Below are 24,515 nucleotides of genomic sequence, written 5' to 3'. Positions count from 1 at the left end.
ACATGGGCGCGGCCCGGCCCCGATTCCCTCTCCCCGTCCTCCCGCAGTAAGAAGCTTCCCGGGCCGCAAGCTTGTGGCCTGGGAAGTTTTTTACTGCGGGGGGGGGGCGGGGAGAGGGAGCCGCGGCCCTGCGCCATGGCCTTTGCGGCCCGGCATCGGGCCGCAGCCCGCAGGTTGGGGACCACTGGCTTAGGGTGGCTTTGGGCCACAGCGCTCAGCCAAATCAAGTGGGGCAGGCAGGGGCTGGGCAGCTCATTAGCAGGGCCGAGACAGAGCTCCTTAGCAGGCAGTCAGCAGGCCGGGAGGCCCTCGTGAGCAGGTCCAGTCTAGCAGACCAAGAGGCCCTTGTTAGCAAGCCCTCCACCATGGCCCTTTGCCCAGGGCCTTCTCCCCTTACCTGCTGCTGGCTCCAGGCACTGAGGTGTCTGAGAGCAAAGAGGTTAGAGTCCAGGGCCAGAGGGCAGGAGCCGCAGGGGCAGGGCCAATCAGAACAAAGCTGGCTGCACCCTGATTGGCCCTATTCCAACTTGGGCAGCTGGACACATCCCACCCCATAGGCTGTTTCAGAAAAATACATACATATATACATATACATATATATATAATATAGAGGAACAACAATGGATAAGGATTAGTAAGGATTCGCTTTCCCCACTCCACCTATCTTCCATTGCTAAGCCATGAGAAGATAGTTTCTTGTACATTTCTTGCACCCAGTAGGAATAGAATTGATTTTGGTTAAGCTCAAAGAGCAGTCCAGCCGTCTTAGTGGGGGAAATGACCTTTAGCCTGCTTAAATGAGTGCAGCCATACTCTGGCTTCAATGGAGCCCTGTCCCAGTTCTAGTCATAAAGCTACCCCAGCTAGAAGTCTTGGGTTCCTGTAACTGGCCAACCAGGTATTGAGTCTGCCATGAAAACGCTAGAGGTCGTCACCCCAAGGGTCAGACATGACCCGGTGCTTGTACAGGGGATACCTTTACCTTTACGACATTACAAGGTGTGGCAGAGAGGTTGATCTAGGTTCTCACTGACTCAAAGGATCCATATTGAGGCTTCATAAAAGGGAGTTGCAAAATGATTTTATTAAACACACACAGCCTCCCCCCCCCCCCTCCCCAGGATGTATCTGCCGCCCTTGGAAAAGAAAAAAAGCATTTGACTGCTGTCACAGCTTGGCTTGTTTCCTTCCCACCTTTGCTGAGTGCTCCACAAAGGTCTTGCCTGGAAATCCTTAGAAGTCACAAAGGGGTCACTGCCCGTTCCCATCCAAGACACGCAGGGCTCTGTGTGCGCCAGCACCTCAGGTTCACCACTCAGTAAGCCCAGCAACAAGCTGAGGGGCAGATGTGAGAACAGGCCTTCTCAGACCAGAAGGTCAGAAAAAAAGCTATCATGAGACACACTCTCAGCACAGAATTCTATCATAGCGAAGAGTGGTGAGCCTAGGCATATGCCATAGGAGGTGGCCTCCAAAAAGTCTAACATTTACATATTGGTTGGAGCCAGAATTCACAGATCCCATTCAACCACTCAGCTACACTTTATAATGAGTTTAGACATTTTATATAGAGTGTATTGTCACAATTCTGACCACTGAGGAAGACCCAGTAGGGTTGAAACACGTTTGGTCTTATGTGCTGTTAGTTCTGTATAGTTTTTTATGTAGTTTTTATTCTGTTTTTAATTGTGCACTATAATAAATAATTACCATTTTTACATTATTTTATTGTACTGCTCAACTTCTGAGTTCCTACCTGTAAAGGTTGGCTTGTGTTCCTTTTTTGGTTTTGCATCTCAGACCACGGACAGCCATCACCTTGGCAGGACTATTCTTGAGATGCCTTTGTGGAATCACCACCCTCCACCCCCCAAAAAAATACTCTGGTTCTCCCCCAGTTGCACTGAAGCAGCCCTGTCTGGTGCTGGAGACCAAGGAAGAAGTTGGCACGGACTGGGAAATCAAATTGCCTTCGCTTCTGAGCAATCTCACCTAGTAAAGGTCTTTGTGTGCCATTTCACGAATTAAAACATCTTAAGTGGGGCCTCCCAAGAGGTAGGCATTTCCGTAAACCTGATTTGCTCCTGGATTTGCTGAAAAAAAATCTTAGGCTTCAAGGGCAGGGGGGAATAAAACCCACACGAGTTTAAAAGCCCAGAAATCTCCGTAGGCCATCTTGCACGACCAACTTGCACTGCCAAGGCAACCCCAGGCAGCACAGCCTAGGCTGACATCTCAAGATCTCAGCACTTTTAAAGTATTTAATCACCTCTGGAGGTGAAGTGGAATTAAAGGAGGCATTGGAGCCAGGAGGGAAGAGGCTGCAGGGCTGTGATGAAGGGGAGGGAAGCCAAGTAGGGAGGGGAGGAGAGAGGAAAGTTACAAACAGCAAGAACGGAGGGGGAGAGAGAAAAAGGTGGGGAGCTACCTGGAAGAAATATTCAGGAGTCAGGAGTAGGGAAATCTGGAGCCAACAAGGGAGGAAGAAATCATAGTCCGATCTTCACCAATTCCTTGCTTATATACCAGCTACAATTGCTCTCTTCAAATTACGCCTGTACACTTGAAAGCTCTTGCGACTAAAGTGGTCATATAATGTAATACACCAGAATTCCACCCGAGTTCAGATTCCAGAAAGGGACGACAGCTTGCTAATACAGCCCCTGCCTTCTACCCTAAAGGCCCCGGGTCCAGGCCCTGGCACCTCCAGTTAAAGGATCTCAAGGTAGCCAAGTGCCAGCCAAGACTCTTCTCGGCCCAAAGCCTTTGTAGACAGTGGTAGGCCAGGCGGTCTGGTGTTGTGTCTGAGTAGAAGGCAGACTCCTTGCCCACGTGCAGCTGACTTCTTGAACAAGCCCCCCGCTTGTCCCAACCTGGAGAGCCCAGGCTAGCCAGATCTCGAGAGATGTCAGAGCTAAGCAGGGTCAGCCTAGGCTAGTGTTTGGCTGGGAGACCCCCAAGGAATATCAGAGTCCTGATGCAGAGGGAGGCCATGACAACCCAACTCTGAATTGTCTCTTGCCTTGAAAACCCCACCACCAAGACCCCAGTTGAACACAAGAGGTGCCCTTCCACAAGGCCTTCCTACATTCCTTGTCAGAGGAAGAGCAGCCCCTCCCCCAGGCCAGATTCCACACCAGGATGCCTGTCTGTCATGGGTGGGTGTGTATGGGGAGTGTCACAAGGAGGGCAGAGAGCAGCAGCGCAACCCCATTGCGCCTGGCTTCAGCTGAGAATCCCTTCTCAAGGAAGCATTTCATAGAATCATAGAATAATAGAGGTGGAAGGGACCTCAAGGGTCATCAAGTCCAGCCCCCTGCACTATGCAGGACACTCCCAACCCTATCATTCATCCACTGTCACCTGCCACCCCCTTGAACCTTCACAGAATCAGCCTCTCCGTCAGATGGCTATGTAGCCTCTGTTTAAAGATTTCCAAAGATGGAGAACCCACCACCTCCCGAGGAAGCCATAATTTCATTTCCACTGTGCCTGTCACTCCAGCAGACAAGCTGGCTGAAGAAGTGTATTAGGAAGGTATAAATAAACTTACAGAGGGGCATCACCTGCTTTACTGAACTAAGAAATGGGAAGTTCTTTCAATGCTCCAGACGCTGCGGAGTGCTTTTTATTTCCTTCCATGGAGTCAGCCATGGAGGTTTTGCCTTCTGATAACGGCACCGTTTCTTTCTTACAGAACTCGGCTTGGCCCAGGCCCAGAGAAAGCAAAGCAGAGACAGGACGACGTGTTAAAAATACTGTTTTGCTGTTTAAAAAGTCACAAGGGTAACAAAGAAAAAAGATCGGGAAGGGAATAAAATATCCGGCTCCTCTTCAATCACTATGTTCGTGGTTCCTAAAAAGTCAAAAGTTGGGGTTATACAGAAATGCAGATAATTCAATTGTAGCAGCTGAAGTTGGGAGCTTAGCTGAGCAGCCACACCATCCCCATCACTTTTCGCAAATCTTTGGATCCCAAATTTTATTATTATTATTTATTCTATTTGTTTCTCGCCACTCTCGGCAAGCATCTAGAATAGGGATGGGCAAACTGTGGCCCTCCAGATGTCCAGGGACTACAATTCCCATGAGCCCCTGCCAGCAAATGCTGGCAGGAGCCCATGGGAATTGTAGTCCCTGGACATCTGGAGGGCCACAGTTTGCCCACCCCATCTAGAAAGTACCCAAATCCTCTTTTCTTTCCTGCCCTGAAGAAACCGAGTACAAACACAGCTACAGAATTTGGGTTATGTATTCCAGGAGCTGCTAGACAAACTTCTAATTCCAGATTTGTTTCCTTGGCTTTCCGCAAGACCTTCCTTTTTTTAAAGAGCCATCTTCAGCCACCCATTAGTATTTAAACATTTATACTCCACTTTTCCTTTGGCCTGAAGTATGAAGCCTTCCTCCAACTTCAGTGGGCTCCTCCATGTGCAGAAGAGCCCCTCGCGTCAGAGGAAAGTTCCTCGGCCGGAAGCCACCATGTTGGCGACTGATTCCAAAGGAGGAACGTGTGCAGCCAGGGAGTCTCCTGAGCCCTGTTCATCCAGAGGCTGGTTTCTTTGGGGTGATGGGGCTCATGCATGGCTGTCATGTGGGGGGCTGGTAGTAACCTGACCAGTCAGCACCAGTTCCCATTGCTATGATTACTAGCCCCACGGGCAGTGTGCCTGCATACTCCTGAGGCACATCCCCCTCCCCAACACAGCCCCACAAGGGATACTCAATCACGCTCCCGCGCGCCTGCCAGCAACCCACTTTGCAAGCCTTTTACAGCAATCCCCAATTTACAAACATTCTCTTAGGCAGCCACGAAAAGTGCATGTTAACTTGTAAATGGAACCGCTCCTGTCAACTGCTGTCAATCAGCAGGAAGACAAAGTGTTGGTTTGGCTTGGAGCTCGGAGCAGGCAGGCACACACGCACACAAACATGTGAGGAGGGCAGCAGGGAAGACTCAGCAACAAAACACAACATTGGGAGGGGGGGGAATCATTCAAGCAGTCTTCAGCTAGGAAGTCACGTGGCATAACTCCAAAATGGGCCAGGAGACAGGGTGATTCTAGATATCCTGGACATGCACATGGGGGGGGGGGATCTCTGTCCTGTTACTGTGCTTATTAAGAACATCTACAGATGGGTTGCATGTTTCCCGGGTTACAACATGATCAACAAGGTGAATCCAAAGCTAGCCCCCCCCCCCTGCCTCCCAGGATTCAGATTTCGCCCTTCACTGTAATCCCAGGAACTGCTGTCCACAAGCAGAATGTCCATTTGGCTTTTCTCCCCCTGCATCATGTTTGGAATATCCCCAAAGGGTTATAAATCAACAAAGGGCGACAGTGAAGATTTGGAAAATGGATGGGTGATTTAAAAAACCCAGTTTGGCACCTTCCAGGTTCACATAATTCTGAAGTCTAACCTGGGTTGCTGTTGTTAGGTGCGAAGTCGTGTCTGACCCATCGCGACCTGTAGGCCTGCCCCATTCACCCTCTTTTGGCACTCACATACCCACCCACCCCACACCTTAACAGCATTGGCTGATGAGTTTGGACCACATGAAGGCAAAGGGCAACCTGTTTGGAGGGCAAGTGCCCTTAAAAATCACATCCTCCTAATTTTGCTCCATCGTAACACCTCAGGCTGGTGGGGGGGGGGGTTAGTGAATCTGCTCCCTTCCAGGATTCCCCCCCTCCAAGGAATTGCCTCCTGGATCATTGTTCCTGCTTACTTCACTCAGCTGTGGGTATTTTGCCATTTCGCTTCTCTCCAAGGGACAACCCTCCCCCCCCCCTACACACACACTTTTTTACTGTTTTGTTTCCAGGCCTCCTTTCAGCCCCGCAGGGAGCTCAGTAAAAACGAAGGCACCGAAAGGCCTAGGCTGCAGCCCACGTGCCAGGCTGCTTCCAAAAGCAGGGAGACTGGCCCCAGAGGCGCAGGGCTGCAGCCGGAGGCAAAACTGCGTAAGACAGAGGGGTGGAGGCACCAAACATTCAGCAACACGGACCACCGTGATCAAAAAGAGCGACTGCTTAACTGCACAGGGGTGGGGGAAACAAAAAAAAAGGGGGGGACATGGGTGGGAGGAAGCGACCAAGTTAATGGACCACAAACTCTCAAAGCTTTTTCTCTTCTTTGGAGTCCAGCCAGAACGACCTCTGGATCTTATTTCATTTTCGAGGATCTTTCCTCAGTGGCTTGGACATTAACAATTTCCAGAAGACAAGTCAAAGCCTCAATTGACTACTTGAGCTGTTTAAAAAGCCTTCACGGTCTCCAGATACAGCCACGAGGTGAGGAAAGCCTGCCCCCCGTCCTTCTCTCTGAGGACCCGGCTTTCAATGGATGTCTACCATGATGCTTAATTAAGTTGGCAGCTTCCTCATACATGCTTCTCCTTTTCTTGCCTTCTGTGCCAGTAGAAAGGGGAGAACAGCCCCACCCCCCAAACGCACACAGGTGCACACCATACCCATCCCTCTTCCGTGAACTGCAAAGTCACAGTAGACGACTACCTGACCACCACCCCCCCCCCATCAGCCCAGCAGTGCCCTCCTCCTAGCTGTGAATTTGGAACAACCAATGCCCAACCTTCGCCAACCCTTCGGTCAGGATCATCAGCGCCCAACTGTGCCAGTCAGCGTGGCAAGATGAGAGCCTTCAGACACTGGCAAAAGATCTTCACAGCCCTAAAGGGCAGAAAAGGAGCTCTGTGGTTTGGAAGGGTGAATTGCCTTAGCTTGGTGAATAGAGAGCTTGGGACAGCTCTCTAAAGCCTGAACTCTCTGGTTAAAGGGAAGCCGATTCTCCACTGCCTTCTGTTCAACAGATCATATCTCCCTCCCCACAAAAGCACCGAAAGGAGCTGGACTGAGCACAAGAGCAAGCCCCAGGCCAAACAGCTGTGGGTCAGGAAGTGAGAAAGTGCAGTAACTGAGTTCATCAGCCCTCAGCCGATCCATGAGAACCAGGGCAGCAGCTTTGCTCTGAGGGCAGGAGAATTCCACTGGCCATGCAGCTCCTCGAAGGGCAGCAGGGTGTGAGGCTTTGGTGAGTCTGGGACAAAACACCTTTAGCTGACAGGTATGGCCAGCTGGATTAGGTGCAGCTGTGCCTCATGTGGAAGTTTACGACATATTCAGCGTTAGTCCGCTGCACGGAGATGGCAAAGGGCTCGAACGGGTGGAAGGTGAACGCCACCAGGCGTCGGACGGTGTGGTTGATAGGCCGGCCCAGGAGTCCCGCCTGGATTTCAAACTTCAGAAGGCCAGAATCTCGGGCGTAGAACCTGCAAAGAGAGGGGCAGGGGACAATGGGGGATCAGGATCGTGCGACACACCATGTCACTGCCTGGCAATGGATAACCGGCAGGATTAAGCGACCGCAAGACACTTTGTGTGGGGCTCTCCTTCTTCGAGAGCAGCTTGAAAGCTTCTGTAAGAAGCAGCAGGAGGGCTGCTGGCAGGTGCCAATCACCATGATGGGGACCAAAATGAAAAGAACTCCGCGGTTTACAGGTTTGCTGCCAGCTGTAATTCAAAAGGCTAGCTAGGATGACCTTTGGAGCCCCGTTCTCACCTGGGACCTGGACCCTCTGCAAACAACCCGCCCAAGCTTAACAGGGCTCCTGCTTTGGATGTTTCATTTCAGAGGCAAGCAGAGGCCTTCGGGGGGGGGGGGAGCTCTCAGCTTGTGGAATCCATCCCCCACAGAGGCTTGCCAAACTCCGGTCCAAAGATTTTTTCTGGTTTACCTGGATTTCGCGTTAATTCCTTTCCCCCTGCTGCTCATATAGTGGTAGGTCGCTGAATTTGGCTGGGCGAAATGACTTTTTATTTTTTAGCCCTTGCTTTCACTGGACGGTTTAAGCAGCTTGAATAGCCCAGCTTAGCTCGAGTTCCTCGGAACTTGGTTGCTAAGCAGGGTCGGCTAAGGTGAGTCCTTGGATGGAAAGGCGAGGGTTGCTATGCAGAGGAAGTCCTATGCCAGCCACCTGCTTGCCTCTTGCCTGGAAGGCCCCAGGAATAAGGTCACCATAAATCAGCCGTCTCTCGACAGCACCTTATTCTTCTTTTTGAGCTTCTGTGGGTATCGCTTGGAAGACTTCAGGATTAGAAAGGCAGGATGGAAACGTTTCAAATGAATAAGTGCAGCTGGAAATAAACATACCCCCTTCTACAACTGAGGACTACACTTGCCTAACTTCCGGGCCTCCACTCGAAATGTCCCACACAAGCCGATTCGCAGCAGGGGCTACCCTCAGCTGCTCGCCTAGTTTCTCCCAGCAGCAGGTGGAACAGGAAGGAAAACACTCTTTCAAACAAGCAGGCACCCTCTGGACTTTTGACAATGCAGCTGGCTTGAATTCCAGGCATTCTTGTGAGATGGGCATTATTCTCTCTGCCCTCCCCCCCTGAATCTGCCCCCCACTAGCCAGCCAGACAATGAAAGGACAAGGACTGGGTGGAAGCACAGTTGGCTTTCCAAATGGTTCCCCCCCCCCTTCACAGGGGGAAGCACTGGGGGGGGTGCGGGGAGGGGAGAAAGAAAAGAGGAGGGAAGGTTTTGTGTGTATGTGTGTGTTGAAATAAAACATGGTCTGTGGTCTGCTCCTCTTACTCCAATTCAGGGCAATTTGCTGTACTCAAGACAAGCGCCCTGTAATCTCCAAGATCGGCGCCGTTTGGTATTTTTAAATCTATTTGAAGAGTGCTCTGCAATCAGAGGCCATTTCCATGGACTCACACACGCTGGAGAAATTAGCCGCTGAAATGCAAGATGCGTGTCGGGAAGAACGGCAATGCAGAGATTCGGCTTTTTCGCCCCGTGCCAATTGTTATGAAAACGGAACATTTGCCTGCAAATTGTTTCTGTCCCTTAAAGGCTTCCAAATGGGCTCCTCATTTAAACTTCCCAGTCTCTCCCCACCCCCATCCCCACCCCCCACCTGCTTGAGTGGCAGGCTCCTCACAAGGGGGAGGGGGGAGGGGGGCTGCGTACCGAAAACTGCGCTGCTCTTGCCCCAAGTGCCACACTTAGCTATGGCGGGGCAGCTGCTACAGCCACTGCAAGGGAGCCTCTGAGTCCCTGGGAGACACTCTGCTCTGCCCAGAAGCTCAAGACTGAGGGGGGGGGGGGCCGTTCCGGCAGCTGCAGACTGGCGTGGGAGGAGGAAGACGGTGGTGATAGGGGCAGGGGAAATGGGGACATGGAACGACAGCACAGGCACACTAGAGGAACGGCAAGAACAGTGATAACAACAGCAGTTCTCTATGCAGAGGAAATGCCGAACATCCCTTGGATGGGAGCTGACAGCAACAGAACTCCTTGGGAACAGGGATGGCAGGACTCGAAGCTCCTCTGTGAGCAAGGGGGGCTGGGGGGTACAGCACACCTGAAGGCCAGGTAGGGCCCGGAGGAGGACATCGTCACCTGTGTGCGGCAACAGGCCAGAAAGCGGAGGGGGTGGGGAATGGGCTGGGTTGGGTTGGGTCATTCCTGACCCAGACCACACAGCAGGAACCTTCGAGAGAAAACCAGGGAAGAGACCAGGACTAGGGTTGGGTAGAGTCTGTTCTAATCCTGAATCATCAAACCTACTGGGTGATACTGGCTGGCTCTCTTTCACTCTCCCTTTTTCATTTTATTTACTTCACCCACCTTCCTTCCCAGCAGGAACCCAAGGCAGCTTCTATTGTTCTCCTCTCCTCCATTTCCTCCTCACAACAACAAAGTCCCAAGGTCACAAACAGACATAAAGTGGAAATGCAGACGTACAATAAAAACTGATATTCCAGAAGGCACCCCACAAGCTACAGTGAGGGGGGGGCATAGTGGTTTCTATTTGCTGCCCCCATCAACAGTTGATTCTCGTCTGCAGACGCCTACCTAACCTTCTTCGGAAGGCCATAATGGCCAAAGCTGAGGTTGGGCAGCAGCTTCTGTGCCAGCATGTGGGGAACAGAAAGAACTGCTGGGATGACTGGAATTGCCATTGAAGGAGGATGCCATTTATAGCTACCGATACCTCTACCTTTCCCAAAGTATGTGGCATTTTTATCACCAGATATTGAACCACCTTGTTTAAGCCAGATGCTTAGAAATCTGAAGTGTCTCTGGCTCCTCTCAAAGGACTTTGCAGAGGGTCACAACCTGTGCCAAAGACATGAGAACCCAACCACTCTGAAATACTCTGGGCCCTCTCACCATCTGAAGCCCCAGCTGCTGAGGTGGGGGGAGAGGGGTACTTGCTTGCCTCCTCTCCCAAAGACCCACTGAAAACAGCTGTCGTGCTGTCAGCCTTTTGTGGAAAGCAGTGTTGCCACCTACAGACAAAGGCTGCCTGCTGGGGCCTTCCAGGGACCTCAAGGATAAGGGGGAGGGGGGAGCCTGGATAATGAATAAGCATCAAGTGCTTGGGAAAACAGTGTTATGTGGCAATTGTCCAAAAGTTCCCCAAGATCTGTGGAGAACATAAGAGGGATGGACTTCTGTGGCAACTCCAAAAGACATTCTTCCAAATATTCCCTGGATGGTAATAAAGCATATGGCTTTCAAATGGTATCTCACCTTTTGGGAAGATGAAAACAATTAGCAGCACCTGATTTTAAGAAAGTCAGTTTAATTGCGTTAAAACACAAGCAGCATGGCTACTTCTGGCCAACGTCCATGCCGTCCAGCATTCTGTTTCCAGCAGCCAATCTCTTATTCCCAACCTCAGGTATTGAGAGCAGGGCAGTACAGTGGTTATGGTGCTGGACTAACACCAGGGGAGAGCCCCACGCCAATCCCAATCACCAAGGAATTCATTGGTTGACACTGGACCAATTACTCTCCCACTCAGCCTGACTCCCCACACAGACCAGAATGAAAGAGTAGTGAGAGCCAAGCTGAGGGACAGAAATGAAGGGAAACAGACAGAGGTTCTATTCAGCTGTTCCAGTCTCACCTGTCATGGCAGGTGAGAAGTGGGCCGGATGGAGGAGAATGCTCTACTGACCCTAAGCAAGGTCCCACCTTGCTTCCTTTGTTTCAAAAGTGCACCCCCTCCTGTAACCAAAATGCACACCTGCAGCTTCCTGATGCATACCTGATTGGGTGGTCACCACAAGTCTTGGGGCGCTCCATGACTGAAACCCACTTGTCGTCGTAACTGAAGAGGGAGAGGTCAAGGTAAGGGCTGCCACTGTAGGACTGAGCGCTGATTGGGAGCTGGCCCAGGAGCCGCCGCACGGCCTCTGTGTGCCCGCCATATTTGGCATTCACAATTGTGTCTTTAAATCTGAAAGAGACAGACAGAGAGAGAGAGACCATGTAAGGGAGGCATTGACCAAAGCACACACAAAAAGAATTGCTCCTATCGTCCTCCCTGCCCCTAGACCTTGGGTCAGGATCAGCCTGGATCAGAGAAAGGTAATACTGACCCACCTTGTATATTGACCCACCTCTTATAGCTGGGAATGTCCATGAACCATTTTGAACTCAATACTACGGGAGGAGTCCCCAACCTTTTTGAGCCTGCAGGGACATTTGGGATTCTAGGATAAAGGGAACTAAGTGTGCTGCACCCAGCAATATGTCACAAAAACAAAACGGGAAAATGCCAAGGGATAATTTTACAAAGTCCCTACACATTTTGCCGTGTAGCCTGAGTCAGGGAGAATCTATAAAAACAGAATTTTATATTTAATATATATACACACAGTAGAAAGACTCCATTGTAAAACTATTACAAAATTATTAAAAGCAGTCATTCTGACCTTGCTCAGCTAATTGCTGAACGTAGAAAAAAATGCTGTGTCACTCCGTACTGTAAAAGAATTCATTTGCTGTGGATAGTTGCCAGTTCTGGTCTGTACTTTCATATATATATTCTGCATTTTGATGGTTGTTTCATGCCCAATGTATGGTTTATTTATCCTATATGGCATATTAACAAATATGTATCTGCTATTTTTGTAGTCAATCTTGTCTTTTAAATATTTCTTTTAGTAATTTTGTAATAAGGCCCACATTCAAAGATTGGTCAGCCGGGCAACCGAGTCACGGCCTTCTTTGTAGTGGCACCCTTCCTTTTTAGTAATGTCCTGTCTTCCCAGAGCTGTCCACTTGGCTCTGGGCTCCTGTAGATCTCCTGTGCCAGATCACACTGGCACCTGGCAAAGCTTTGGTAGCATGGCATTTTCTCTTACTTTTGCACCTGCATGTACATATACAGTTTTCAGCATCTGAAATACTTTCATGCAAATCACCTTGCTGTACTGAGCCCCGTAAGGTAGGTCATGGTGACTTCTCCCTTATTGTAGATGAAGGACTTTCCCTAAGGCCACCTTAAATTTCTACACCCAGGGTCTTCAACAGAGGCTGGAAGGGTGTAACTCTGCTTAGGCCCAAACTATGGAGATTTAAGCTGGTCGCTGCTTTCCAATCCTACAGTTTTACCCCATCCTTCCTTTGCAGAGCTCAGACTGGTGTACGCGGTGCTATCCTGCTTCCCTTCCACCAATCCCCCTCGTAACAAGTCCATGAGTTAAGTTAGGAAAAGTGACGCGATCAAGTTCATGTAAAAAGCTCAGTTGAAGATTTCAACGTAGACTCTCCATTCCAAGGTTGATATCAACCACTAGACCTCTTCAAGGCCTTTTGCACTAGTTCCAATCCACCTTTGCGGAAAGTCAGGGAAACATATTTGAAACCTTTTGCTTAAACCACCCTGTGTACACTTTCAAAAGCAAAATCATTTGTTAAAATAGAGCTTTGGGACCGAAGCCAACCAAGTCCCTCTGTCTTCACTGATTTGCCAAAAAGCTCAACTACCAACCCCAAGCCACAATGCTCACCGGCGTTGGATCTGCCTGGCGAAATTGTTGCTGGAGGCCGAGCAGGGGAACTGAACCGCCTCGCTGTGCAGGGTGGCGTTCCGGAAGAGGTCGCAGAAGTTCTCAAAGAGTTCTAGCAGCTCGTCCGAAGTGTTCTCAAAGACCGCAATCACCTCAGTGGTCACCATGTTGTATACAACGAAGAAGGAAGGCTGGGAGGGGGAGAAGCAGAATTAGAGCTGTCCAGCTGAGCGCTGGTGAAAGACGCAGCCTGGCCACTCCCGCCACCAAGAATTAAGGCACAGAGATGCTGGTTTTGCAGCTGGCCCAGGAGGACCCAGCATTTCACAGGCCACTTTATTGTGTTTTCAGCTATCTCTATGGGCACCCCATTAACTGTCGTGAAATTATTTTACAAAGCAATGTGAAATTCCTCTCAATTCTTTTCTTTTTGGAGGGGGGGGGAGGATTGTTTATAGTTGATACCAGATCCATCAGTGTTCCTGCTTTCTTCCCTTGCCAAAAAAATGAAATGTCCCCCGCTTCTCCCAGAGCAGCAGATTTAATTTTAGTACCTGCTGGGAAACGATTTTAAGCCAGGCAATAAATTATTTCCTCCACTGTATATGCAGAGAGGTGAGAGTTGGTTGGTTTTATTGGGGAGGGGTGGGGGGGGTGTTGCTGTTTTCTTTTCCTGCCTTAATATTTCCAACATGCCGAGATGAGCCGTGTAAAGCGCATTGTGCTCACGGGCTGCTTGCAAACGCCGTCCCCTCCAAGGTCCCCTGCTGCTGGGGAAATGAAAGGCTGAGCACCATTAACTATTTCTTTTGAATTACTGACGCTCTTATCCAAGAATTTCCAAAAGCTGCAGCTTGGCTTTGCAATCAGTCAGCTGGGGACAAGCTAAATCTTTCCCTGGTTACAAACAACCAAGACTTGGGGGATTTTTGCACATCTGAAAGCCCAGTGTTTGAAGCTGTATCTGCCTTCCTTACACTATTTACCTTTGCCCTGTCCTGGCAACCCCTACACCAGGGTTAGTCAAACTGCGGCCCTCCAGATGTCCATGGACTACAATTCCCCTGCCAGCAAATGCTCATGGGAATTGTAGTCCATGGACATCTGGAGGGCCGCAGTTTGACTACTCCTGCCCTACACTTTCACCTTTCCCTGCTTCTCTCTCCCTCCCACCGGCCTTTTATTTGCCCCCTTTCTTCAGCAGTAGTTATGATTTAATTGCTTCACTTATGCCCTGCCATTCTCCAAAACAGGGACTCAAAGCAGCTTACATCATTCCCCTCTCTGCCATTTTATCCTCACAATAACCCTATGAGAAAGGTTAGGCTGGGAATGTGTGACTGTCCCGAAGTCACCTAGGGAGTGTTCATGGCAATGGGGAATTCAGCCTTGGGAATTGCAGCAAGCACCACAGCCTGTCTAAGTTTTGTCAGACAAGAGACAACAAGTCACTGCTGAGACCAGTCCCAATGAGTTCTCCCTAAAAGATCAAAACAATTCCACAAAGGACCCTGCCTCTCCACCCTGAGTTTTACTCACAGAAACCAAGGCTTGAAGGCTGGTAATATTGTTGCGGCTGACTGGCAATGGCCACTGAGGACATTCATTTCTTAAACCTACAGGTACCACTTCTATTATTTTGGGAGTATTAACCCCCCCACACACACACACATACAAAAACACACACATACAGACACAATTTTTTTTTTAAGATTGCAGAATTTTCCACCAAACTGGAGCTTTTCAGGTTTGTAGGAAGATCTCTGTTTGTTCATGGCAACAAATTCTGAATTACAGTATCTACAGGTCTTCCCATGTTGATAATTGGATATGCTAATGCCCAGTCCCTGAGATTCAAGGACCTTCCAATCAAATGTAGCAAAAGGGAGAAAACACACACATATACAACATCATGGGGGAAATTCTACCCCTTCATTGTCTGTTGCCCCTACAGATTCCTCAGGCTGAGTCTCCATCCCTTCTTTTTTTCTGATTCCTCCCTGCCACTTCAATCACCACTGAAACCGGGGAATTAAAACCTTGAAATAGAATATGGTGGAGTTTTCTTGGTGTTTTGTTTAAGCATCAGCGTTAAAGGATGAGCATGTGTCTGTAGCAAAAGGAACCTTACTGACACTATCCAACAGGTACCTGCAATGCTCTTGCAGTTCCAGTCCACTGGCCACTAGTCACTGACTACTTGCTGGAGACTGAACCTGGGACCTTCTGCATGCCAAACAGATACTGGCAGGTGAGCCATGGCCTGTTAGCCCATCCTGTCTGCTATCCCTCCCAGGGTCATCCCCTTCCTGCGTTCCTTCAGTCTGCTCCTAGCCTTCCGTTCTCCTCTTTGCATCTCCTGGCCAGTTCCCTTCTCAGCCCGACACTGCTCTGTCAGCTCAGAGTCCCTTTTGGTCATTCTGCCCCCCCTCAGATTACAGCTGATCAAGCCACAACAGCCAGAGAACGTGTCTTGGCCCTCATCCTTCTGTAGCATCGTGGTCACTCCCCATCGTCACCAATAAATCCCTTAAATTGGATACAATAAGAGAACTGGAGGCCCCTTGGCTGTCTCAAGGTACAATTCTGGACCGCTCCAGTCTGCTCTCCTTGACCAAGGTGGACAAGACTCTGGCAGCTGTTTGGCCGACTACGTAACCCCTGTCCTTCATGGTTGGTGAAAGCCAGCAGAGAAGAGATTTGGGCCCCTCCCCAAGAGATATCAGCTTGTCCCTGATTGAAGGGACTTTCCAAGAGAGTTTGAAGGAGGCAGTGGTTAGGCTGCTTTTGAAAAAAAAAACAGCTCTAGATCCATCTGATCCAGCCAACTACCACCCAGTTCTGCATCGGTTGTTCTTGGTTGTTCCTAGGTAATGTATTTGAACGTGCGATCACAGAGCAGCTGCCAAGTTTCTTGGAAGACACATCAGCTCTTGAGCCGTTCGAGTTCAGTTTCCAACCTGGCCACAGCATGGAAACGGCTCTGATTGTCCTTACAGACAATCTCTGCAGATGGCTGGATCTAGGCAGGTCAGTGCTGCCATTGTTGTCAGACCTTACGGTAGCAGTTGATATGGTCAACCACAGGCCTGCTGAGGGAATTCAGGGTGCTGCACCTGAATGGCTACAATCCTTTTTCCAAGAGTGGGGACAGACTGTGATGCTAGGAGAACCTCCCAACGGCAGGCCCTGGCATGTGGGGTCTTGTAGGGAGCTATTCTCTCTCCAATGCATCCCTTCGCCCAGTGAGTTTTGAGCTTGGGTGTCACCAATTTGCAGCTGACACCCAGCTATATCTATTGACGGGCAGCCATCCATCTTCCTCCCCACATTATTTTGCCAGGTGCCTGGAGGCTGTGATCGACTGGCTCAAGCAGATTCAGCTGAAGTTGAATTCAGCTAAGAAGGAGGTCATAGAATCATAGAGTTGGAAGGTGCCATACAGGCCATCTAGTTCAACCCCCTGTTCAACGCAGGATCAGCCCAAAGCATCTTAAAGCAAGGTCCTCTGGTTGGGTCAACGTGCCCCAGTGCTACTAACAATTTTGGGAACCATCAAGAACCCGGGTGTGATCCTGGATGCATTGTTGTGCAAATGTTGCGCACAGCATATTTTAATGGTCACCTCCAGGCTTGATTACTGTAACATGACCTATATGGGTCTACCCTTGAAACTGCTCCAGAAACTTGAAGTAGTCCAAAATGAAGTGGCACAAGTCCTAACTGGGACCCAGTAGAATGCATATACAACAAGTGGTTTCCCTACTGTATTGGCTTCAGATTAAAGACCAGATCAGATTCAAGGTTTTGGTTATCGTTTTTAAAGTTCTATACATTTTGGGACCATTGTATCTGAAGGACCACCTCTCCCATTAAGTTCCCCAACAGTGTTACAGTCAAGTGACTAAAGCCTACTAAGGATTCCTGGCCCGAAAGAAATAAAACTGGCCTCAACCAGGGTCAGGGCCTTTTCAGATTTGGCTCCAACCTGGCAGAATGCTCGGCCTAACGAGGTCCTGAAATTATTCTGCAGGGCTCATAAGACAGAACTGATCTGCCAGAACTAGGGTTGAGGCCTGAAGATAACATCTAATGACTGCTGGCCTCCTTAAAACTCATTTACATCATTACACGCATCATGACGTATCGTTTCCCAGTCCCTGGAAATAGTATATGAATTTGAGGAAGTTGGGGCTACGAGTATTTTTAATTATAAAATTTTTGTATTACCTATTATAGTGTGAATATTTTAACTTTGTGAGCTGCCCTGAGCCATCACGGAAGGGTAGGATATAAATGCAATAAATAAAGAGAGAGATTAGTCAGTATTACTAATCCTAAGAATTCTCATAGGAGGGCCTATGTAAAACATGGAAGCACCTACGTAGACAGGCTAAAGTGTTTGGACTTTTAAACCTTTTTTTTTAAGGTGAAAGGCATGATACAAGTTGCTAACATTTTCACCCCACTCTGACCATACCAGTCCTCTAGAGATCAGTGGTCCCCTACCTTTTTGCGGTTGAGGACCGCCTCCGGGGGTGGGGGAGAGCCGGCTACCCGGGCGCTAGCTGTGTGCAAATGTGCATGTGCAGTTGCCACGCATCCGCGTTTGCGCAAGCAGGAGCACAAACGAGCATGCACGGCAGCTCTGCGCATGCACGTCTGCGTCCGCCAGCATGCCAGCGGACCCTCCTGCCTCTTCCCCCCCCCCCCTTGCTCACAGCGAGAAACTAGCCGGGCTGCTTTGCTCGCGGCCTAGCAAGCTTCTCGCTGCGGGAGGGGGAGGGGGAGAGAGGCAGGCGCGGCCACTGCCGGCCCGGTATGATGGCCTTTACGGCCCGGTACCGGGCCGCAGACCGGGGGTTGGGGACCCCTGCTCTAGATCACTCAATGAAATGGATTGATGCATATCCAGAATTACCTGCTAGAAGACATCACTGAAATAAATATGTCTACCAAGAGCTAATAGTTGTGATATCCTTGAAGTATGGAGGGACACACAACTCAGAAAAGCTATTGGTTGCATTCAAGCCGTTGGGCTTTCTGGAACCACCTGGCATACTACCGTAGGATGCAGGCTGCTGGACCAAAAGCAATCCTTGGTCTGATCCAGCGGCACTCTTACTGCCACGCATTAAGTTCTCTTGGGCCCCTGAGGCTGGACTCGGACAGTAAGAGCTGTAAACATTTCGCTAAATAAATAATGTTCTTTTTACACAATAAAAGGCAGAGCAGCATATGCGCTAGAACCATGATGTACCGAATTCATAGGCCAAAGGCAGACTTCACATCCAGCCAGTCCTGCCAAGGACAGACCTGTACCTGTGATGGGTCTGTCACCCGCAATGTGACCACGTCCTCACTGGTGTATTTGATAAAGAGGTGGTTCTCATCTAACAGCTGCATCTTCCACATCCGCAGCTGCCTCAGCTGGTCAAAATACTGAAAAAACCTCCTTTTGGCCATTGTGCTCCCATCCTGCTCTGCCCTTCGCCACAAGTAGACCAGCAACCTGTGCTTCAAAGAGTTGATGAACGGCTCTTTGTATGGATTCGCCATGCCCGTCTGAGAATCCCGCTGGACTTCCGGATAAACCGCTGAGAGCGTGAGGAGGTCGTCCTCGTAGCAGAAGCGACCTATTGTCCTTACATCAATGAAGGTGCCCTCTGGCGTTACCTGAAAGACATGGATGGTTTGCTGCTGCACAGACAGAATGGCCAGGATATTCTTATACAAGTAGAGTCCTTGGTTGTGGGACAGGATGACTTTGTCGCATTTGAACGTCCTGGTGTCACACAGCTTGCCTGTGTGGAGGTCTATGATGTGCAAAGAGTAATCTTCTAAAGGGGACCTGGGATTAGGAGTCACCGATTCGCTGTTGCGGTAAACCTCAAAAAAGGGAGGGTGCGGTTCCTCTGGCAGATAGGCAGCAGAGCCTACTATGACATAGCGACAGTCATCCGTGAACAAGCTGCACTCGCGGTTCAAGTGCTCGCCATTGGACGCCACATTGGTAATATGGAGGAGGACAAAGAAACGCTCAAAGAGCCGTCCACGGATGTTAATGGACCGCTGGTCGTTGCCATTGGCCAAGACCTCCCCTTCGTAGCCCTGGAGGAGGTCCTCTGCCGCCTGACACCCTTGATATTCATAGATTTCCAAGGAAGTCTGATCCGAGGAGAAAGCTATGAAGTACCTTCCGTCGGGGGAAAACTTGCGCAAGAAGCAGGGCGGCTTTTCAACATTTACCACTGTGAAGTTTGGGAAGACATTTTGGTGGAAGACCCGGACCTGGTGCCAGTGCGTCCCCATTTTGCCGGATGTGATCCTTCGCCGTTCCAGGCGGTAGATGACATTCTGGTTCTGTATCCGACGAGGCCTGATGGTCAGAGCTTCATGATCCATGCCACCGTCTTCAAGGGGAGAAAATCCCCAGGTGAGTAGAATCTGAGACAGCTATGAGGCAGATCATGCTGTCAAAGAAAGGAGAGAGTAACTAACATAAGAATGCAGCTGCAGGAAGAAGGGTCAAACCCCATGCTCATATATAGATATGTCCATTTTAAAAGACTAAAATCTATCACTACTTAAAGCGTACTCAACTCTAAGGCCAAATCCACCCTGGAAAAGAGCAGGAAGACTTATGCCTGCTTATGCTAAAATAATATGCTAAAATAATAGAGCCTCTTGTGGTGCAGAGTGATAATACAGCAGACATGGTGTCTGAAGCTCTGCCCATGAGGCTGGGAGTTCGATCCCGGCAGCCGGATCAAGGTTGACTCAGTCTTCCATCCTTCCGAGGTCAGTAAACTGAGTACCCAGCTTGCTGGGGGGTAAACGGTAATGACTGGGGAAGGCACTGGCAAACCACCCCGTATTGAGTCTGCCATGAAAACGCTAGAGGGCGTCACCCCAAGGGTCAGACATGACCCAGTGCTTGCACAGGGGATACCTTTACCTTTATGCTAAAATAAGTGTGCTGGTCATTAAGGTGGAACAGAACTAGTGCATTTTTATGGCACCCTTTTTCCAAGGAGCTCAAGTTGACATACATAATTCTCCTATTCTCCATCCTATTCTTACAATAATCTGTGATAGGTTAGACTGAGAGAGAATGACTGTCCCAGAACACCATGTTAAAATTTCATGACAAGAAACAGCCTCCCTAGTCCTAGTAAAACACTAACAAATGCACCTCACTGACTCTGTTGATTAAGTGTTCTGTACTGAGCGCCTAAGGATTTGCATTGTATGGGATAGCCTAATTTATCAGATCTCAGAAGCTACACGGTCTATACATGGATGGGAGACCACCAAGGTAGGCTTTGCAAAAGAAGGCAATGGCAATAACTTTGCTTCTCACCATCCTTGGATGCTCCTTGCTAGGTCACTGTAATAGCTGGGGTATTTTGTACTCCACTTTCACGATCCTTCCTCTCCCCATAACAGACACCCTGTGAGGTAGGTGAGGCTGAGAGAGCTCTAAGAGAACAATGACTGTCCCAAGGGCCTATATCCAGCCTGTGCTCCAAAAGCTGCACTAGTTGAATCCTGGATCAGAATCATAGAACCACAGTTGGAAGGGACTTCCAGGGTCATCTAGTGCATGGGTAGTCAACCTGTGGTCCTCCAGCTGTTCATGGACTACAACTCCCATGAGCCCCTGCCAGTGTTTGCTGGCAGGGGCTCATGAGAATTGTAGTCCATGAACAGCTGGAGGACCACAGGTTGACTACCTCTGATCTAGAGAGCCAGCTTGGTGCAGTGGTTAGGAGCGACGACTTCTTATCTGGCAAGCCAGGTTTGATTCCCTGCTCCTCCTCTATATGCAGCCAGCTAGGTGACCTTGAGCTCGCCACAGCACTGATAGAGCTGTTCTGACCGGGCAGTGATATCAGGGCTCTCTCAGCCTCACCCACCTCACAGGGTGTCTGTTGTGGGTAGAGTAAAGGGAAGGCAATTGTAAGCTGCTTTGAAACTTCTTCTGGTAGAGAAAGGCTTCATATAAAAACTAACTCTTCATATAAAAACTAACCCAGCCTAATGCAGGAACTCACAACCATCTGCCCACCCACAGTGACCTCGATTTCATGCCCAAGTGATCCCCCCACCAGAAATTTCCAGAACCCAGCCTGGCCTGGAAGAAATTCACCTACCATTCCACAGTGGTGATCAGCAATTCCCTGGGGATGCAAGGAAGGGCCACAAGAGACAAACACTGACACATCCCTTCTTGCCCACCCACTCACAATCTGCCTAAGTTCATAAAATCAGCATTTCTATCAGATGACTACCGAGCCTCTGTTGAAAACTTCCAAAAAAGGAGAACCCAACCCACCACCTCCTGAGGTTTTGGTAATTATCTTCAAGGCTATACGTAGTCTGGGCCCTGAGTACCTGAGGGACCACCTCTCTGCCTACGCCCCAGAGAGCACTATGCTCTGTAAACACCAACAAGCTCGTGATCCCTGGCTCCAGGGAGACTTATCTAGGCTTGTCCAGAGCCAGGGCATTCTTTGTCCTGCTGCCCATTTGGTGGAATGAGCTCCCAGAAGGGATCAGGATGTTGCCATAGCTAAAACAATTCCACAGGACCTGCAAAATAGAGCTCTTCCACCAAACCTTCAGTCAAGGCCAAGGAAACAACACCAACCAACTAGAGCCCCCAGAAGCACCTCTCACCACCAACTGCATCCAGCAGATGTACAAGGCAACTCCTGATCCAGCAATACTCTCAGAAGAAGTTGAACTACAATTGTGCAGAACAGTTATACAGTTGTAAAGTTATAATGTTGTAATGTTAGAAATGTTGTAAGTTCATAATTATGATGCATTCACTCTTCTGTACTTCACTGTAAACCACCCAAAGCTACAAGGGATAGCAGTATAAAAACGTAATAAAGTAAATAAAAGGCCCCCCAGCTGGCTGCATGGAGATGTGAGGAATCAAACCCAGATTAGAGGCCATTGCTCTTTACACCAAATTGCCTTTCAAGTTGGATACAATTTAACAGCACACCATATAGTTAGGGTGCCTGAGCTGTATTTAACGAATTTAAATCCACTATATTAATTGGGCTCATAGCAGTTTATAGTCATTTTTTTTCAAATACAAATATCCCTTCCCCTGCTACTGAAATGTAACATTACAGTCACAAGAAATGGTACCGTAGTGTTCTTTTCGGGAAAGGTCAATTAATACAGCAAGCTGCGCAATTTCACAAAATGCAGGGAGAACATGGAAGCTCAGAGAACATACACTTCCTCCTAGCCTGTATGCAAGTATTGTGAAAGGGAAAGCCCACAATTGTGCAACAGATGTTTGGAAGAAAGTTACAGTTTGCACACAAATGTGCTAAGAAGCAGGCTTTAACCACAAAGATTGTTTTGCTGCCAGATGCGAAGGTGACATATCCAAAGATTAAACCATTGTAAAGGGTGCAAAGAACTAATTAATTTGTGACTGATGTGTCACACCAAAAATTCTCATCCTTCCTCCTTCAAAGTCATCCTGCCTACTCCACACACACTTCACAACAAACTTGTGAGCAAAGTTAGATGGTGCGTTACTGAGCTTCACAACGACACCATTTAATGAGCTTCACAACAATGTGGATAACTGTACTCAGGCTTCCTTGGAACAAGAGGCGATCTGATAACCATCTTCAAGTATTTAAAAGGGTGCCATACAGAGGATGGAGCAGAGTTGTTCTCTCTAGCCCTGGAGGGACAGACCAGAATCAATGGGATGAAATTAATTCAAAAGAAATTCCATCTATACATCCGGAAGAAGTTCCTGACAGTTAGAGCGGTTTCTCAGTGGAACAGGCTTCCTCGGGAGGTGGTGGGTTCTCCATCTTTGGAAATTTTTAAACAGAGGCTAGATAGCCATCAGATGGAGAGGCCAATTATGTGAAGGCAAAGGGATGGCAGGTTACAGTAGATGAGCGATTGGGATGTGAGTGTCCTGCATAGTGCAGGGGGTTGGACTAGATGACCCAGGAGATCCCTTCCAACTCTATTATTCTATGATTCTATGAAGTCCAATCACTTGTTTTCCAAGTTACTAAAATTGACACAAAGCTGATTTTTCTGAATTAAACCTGAAGTTTCAAATGAGTAGCCGTGTTGGTCTGAAGTAACACAATAAAATCAGAGTCCAGTAGTGCCTTTAAGACCAACAAAGATTTATTCAGGGCGTGAGCTTTCTTCGTCAGACTTATGATCTTCTTACATATATTCCCTGTCGTGTAAGAAGATCATAGTCTGACAAAGAGTGCTTGCACTCGAAAGCTCATGCCCTGAATAAATCTTCGTTGGTCTTAAAGGTGCATCTAAAACCTGAAGTTGTGTTTGAAAAGTTGAATGAAGAGAATTTCCCACCCTGTTTCCTAGACAAGTAGTTTAGGTTATGCCTCTGACTAAAAAAGAAGCATAAACTGAAAGACAGATGAATCCAGCTACCTCACATAAACATATAACACAACCCACCTTCAGAGGAGGCTGCCATGAAAAAAGCCATCTAGGACAGTGAAACCTGCAGAAATGCAGCAGGGAGACTTTTCTATGGATGGCTAGTTCTAGCGTTTGCTGGCAGGGGCTCATGGAACGTAGTCCATGGACCACAGGTTGACTACCCCTGCTATAAACGACCCATTTCACAACAGAGAAGGCACCATTTTAAGAGACAGGGCACAATCACCACTCTCTCCACCATAAAAACTGAGGCCAAAAAGTAACCCTGCCCCCCCCCCCCTCCACTAGAAATAATGCAAAAGGCAGCCTCTTCTGGGTGAAAGGCCATTCAGTGTAGTTCTACCCCTGGGCAGCCCCATCACCCTGTTTAGAAACGCCAAAGAGGGGAGAAAAGCAGCCTACCCGCCTCCTGTCAGCCCCCGCGTGGAAGAAAGCCATCTCAGAACAGTGCCTCATGCAGAACTGCGGCAGGCAGCCTCTTCCAACCCACCATGCGTTTCCTGGGCTTCACACGGGCAGGGAGCGACTTCTCCGTAGCACACTGGCCGGCGGGCCCGGGAAGAAGCGCGGGCGCCCCAGGGGCACTGCGACCTCCCAAGCCAGGACCCCCCACCCGCGACGGGCCCAAGAGGCGCCCGCATCGCCGCCCTCACTCACACCGCGGCCTCAGCCGCCGCCATCTTTCCGCCAAGGGAGGTCCGGCGCGACCAACAAGTCCGACGGCAGCAGGAGCGTACGCGCACCAAGGCGGAAGTGCTGGGCTTAACCATAGAGGACCCCGAGGAAGGATAGAGCGACCGTCGCGCGGCCCTGCCGTCTCTTAACAGCAGCCCCTGGTGGCCGGCCGGAGGACGCTCCGCCGGGAAGGGACGACACCCGGCCCTTCTCTCGCCCCCGCCCCGCGCGTGGCTGCCATAGCAACCGCCTCCTGGCCTAAGATGGCACCATGGCAACCGCCTCCTCCAAAGAGGACCGAAAGGGTGGCTTCCATCCCGTCCTCAACTGGCACTGGAGGGATGGCCCAATTGAAGCCTCCCTCCCAGAGGCTGCCCACGCCCAGGGGAGACCCCCCATGGAGGACTCCATAGGGGAAGAGCAACGTGCCCATCCCCTTGGGGTTGCCATGCCAACCACGTTGGATGCCTTGCCATGACAGCCACTGCCTCGCAGGATGCCATGACAACCTTAAGCAGCACA

General features: G+C 49.5%; 1 protein-coding gene across 4 annotated transcripts; it reads right to left on the bottom strand.

Moving 5' to 3' along the window:
* Window positions 1-3,749: 3,749 nt before the first annotated feature.
* Window positions 3,750-24,040, bottom strand: DET1 (DET1 partner of COP1 E3 ubiquitin ligase). Of its 4 annotated transcripts, none has more exons than XM_077317344.1 (5): window positions 23,721-24,040; window positions 18,519-19,315; window positions 12,843-13,033; window positions 11,093-11,284; window positions 3,750-7,291 (listed from the first exon to the last, which is right to left on the bottom strand). In XM_077317344.1, the coding sequence occupies exons 2-5, from the start codon at window positions 19,245-19,247 to the stop codon at window positions 7,102-7,104; spliced, it is 1,302 nt and encodes a 433-aa protein (XP_077173459.1). In that variant the 5' UTR covers window positions 19,248-19,315; window positions 23,721-24,040; the 3' UTR covers window positions 3,750-7,101. The 4 variants fall into 4 exon arrangements, with proteins under 4 accessions (XP_077173459.1, XP_077173456.1, XP_077173457.1 ...); XM_077317341.1 differs by having other exon boundaries at window positions 18,165-19,315; window positions 23,721-24,038; XM_077317342.1 differs by having other exon boundaries at window positions 18,165-19,315; window positions 23,809-24,038.
* Between the last annotated feature and the right edge of the window lie 475 nt (window positions 24,041-24,515).

The sequence above is a fragment of the Paroedura picta genome, chromosome 18, assembly GCF_049243985.1.
Source record: "Paroedura picta isolate Pp20150507F chromosome 18, Ppicta_v3.0, whole genome shotgun sequence".
NCBI classification, from domain to species: Eukaryota; Metazoa; Chordata; class Lepidosauria; order Squamata; family Gekkonidae; genus Paroedura; species Paroedura picta.
Note: the sequence above shows the minus strand (reverse complement) of the source record. Positions and strands in the feature narration are given on the sequence as shown.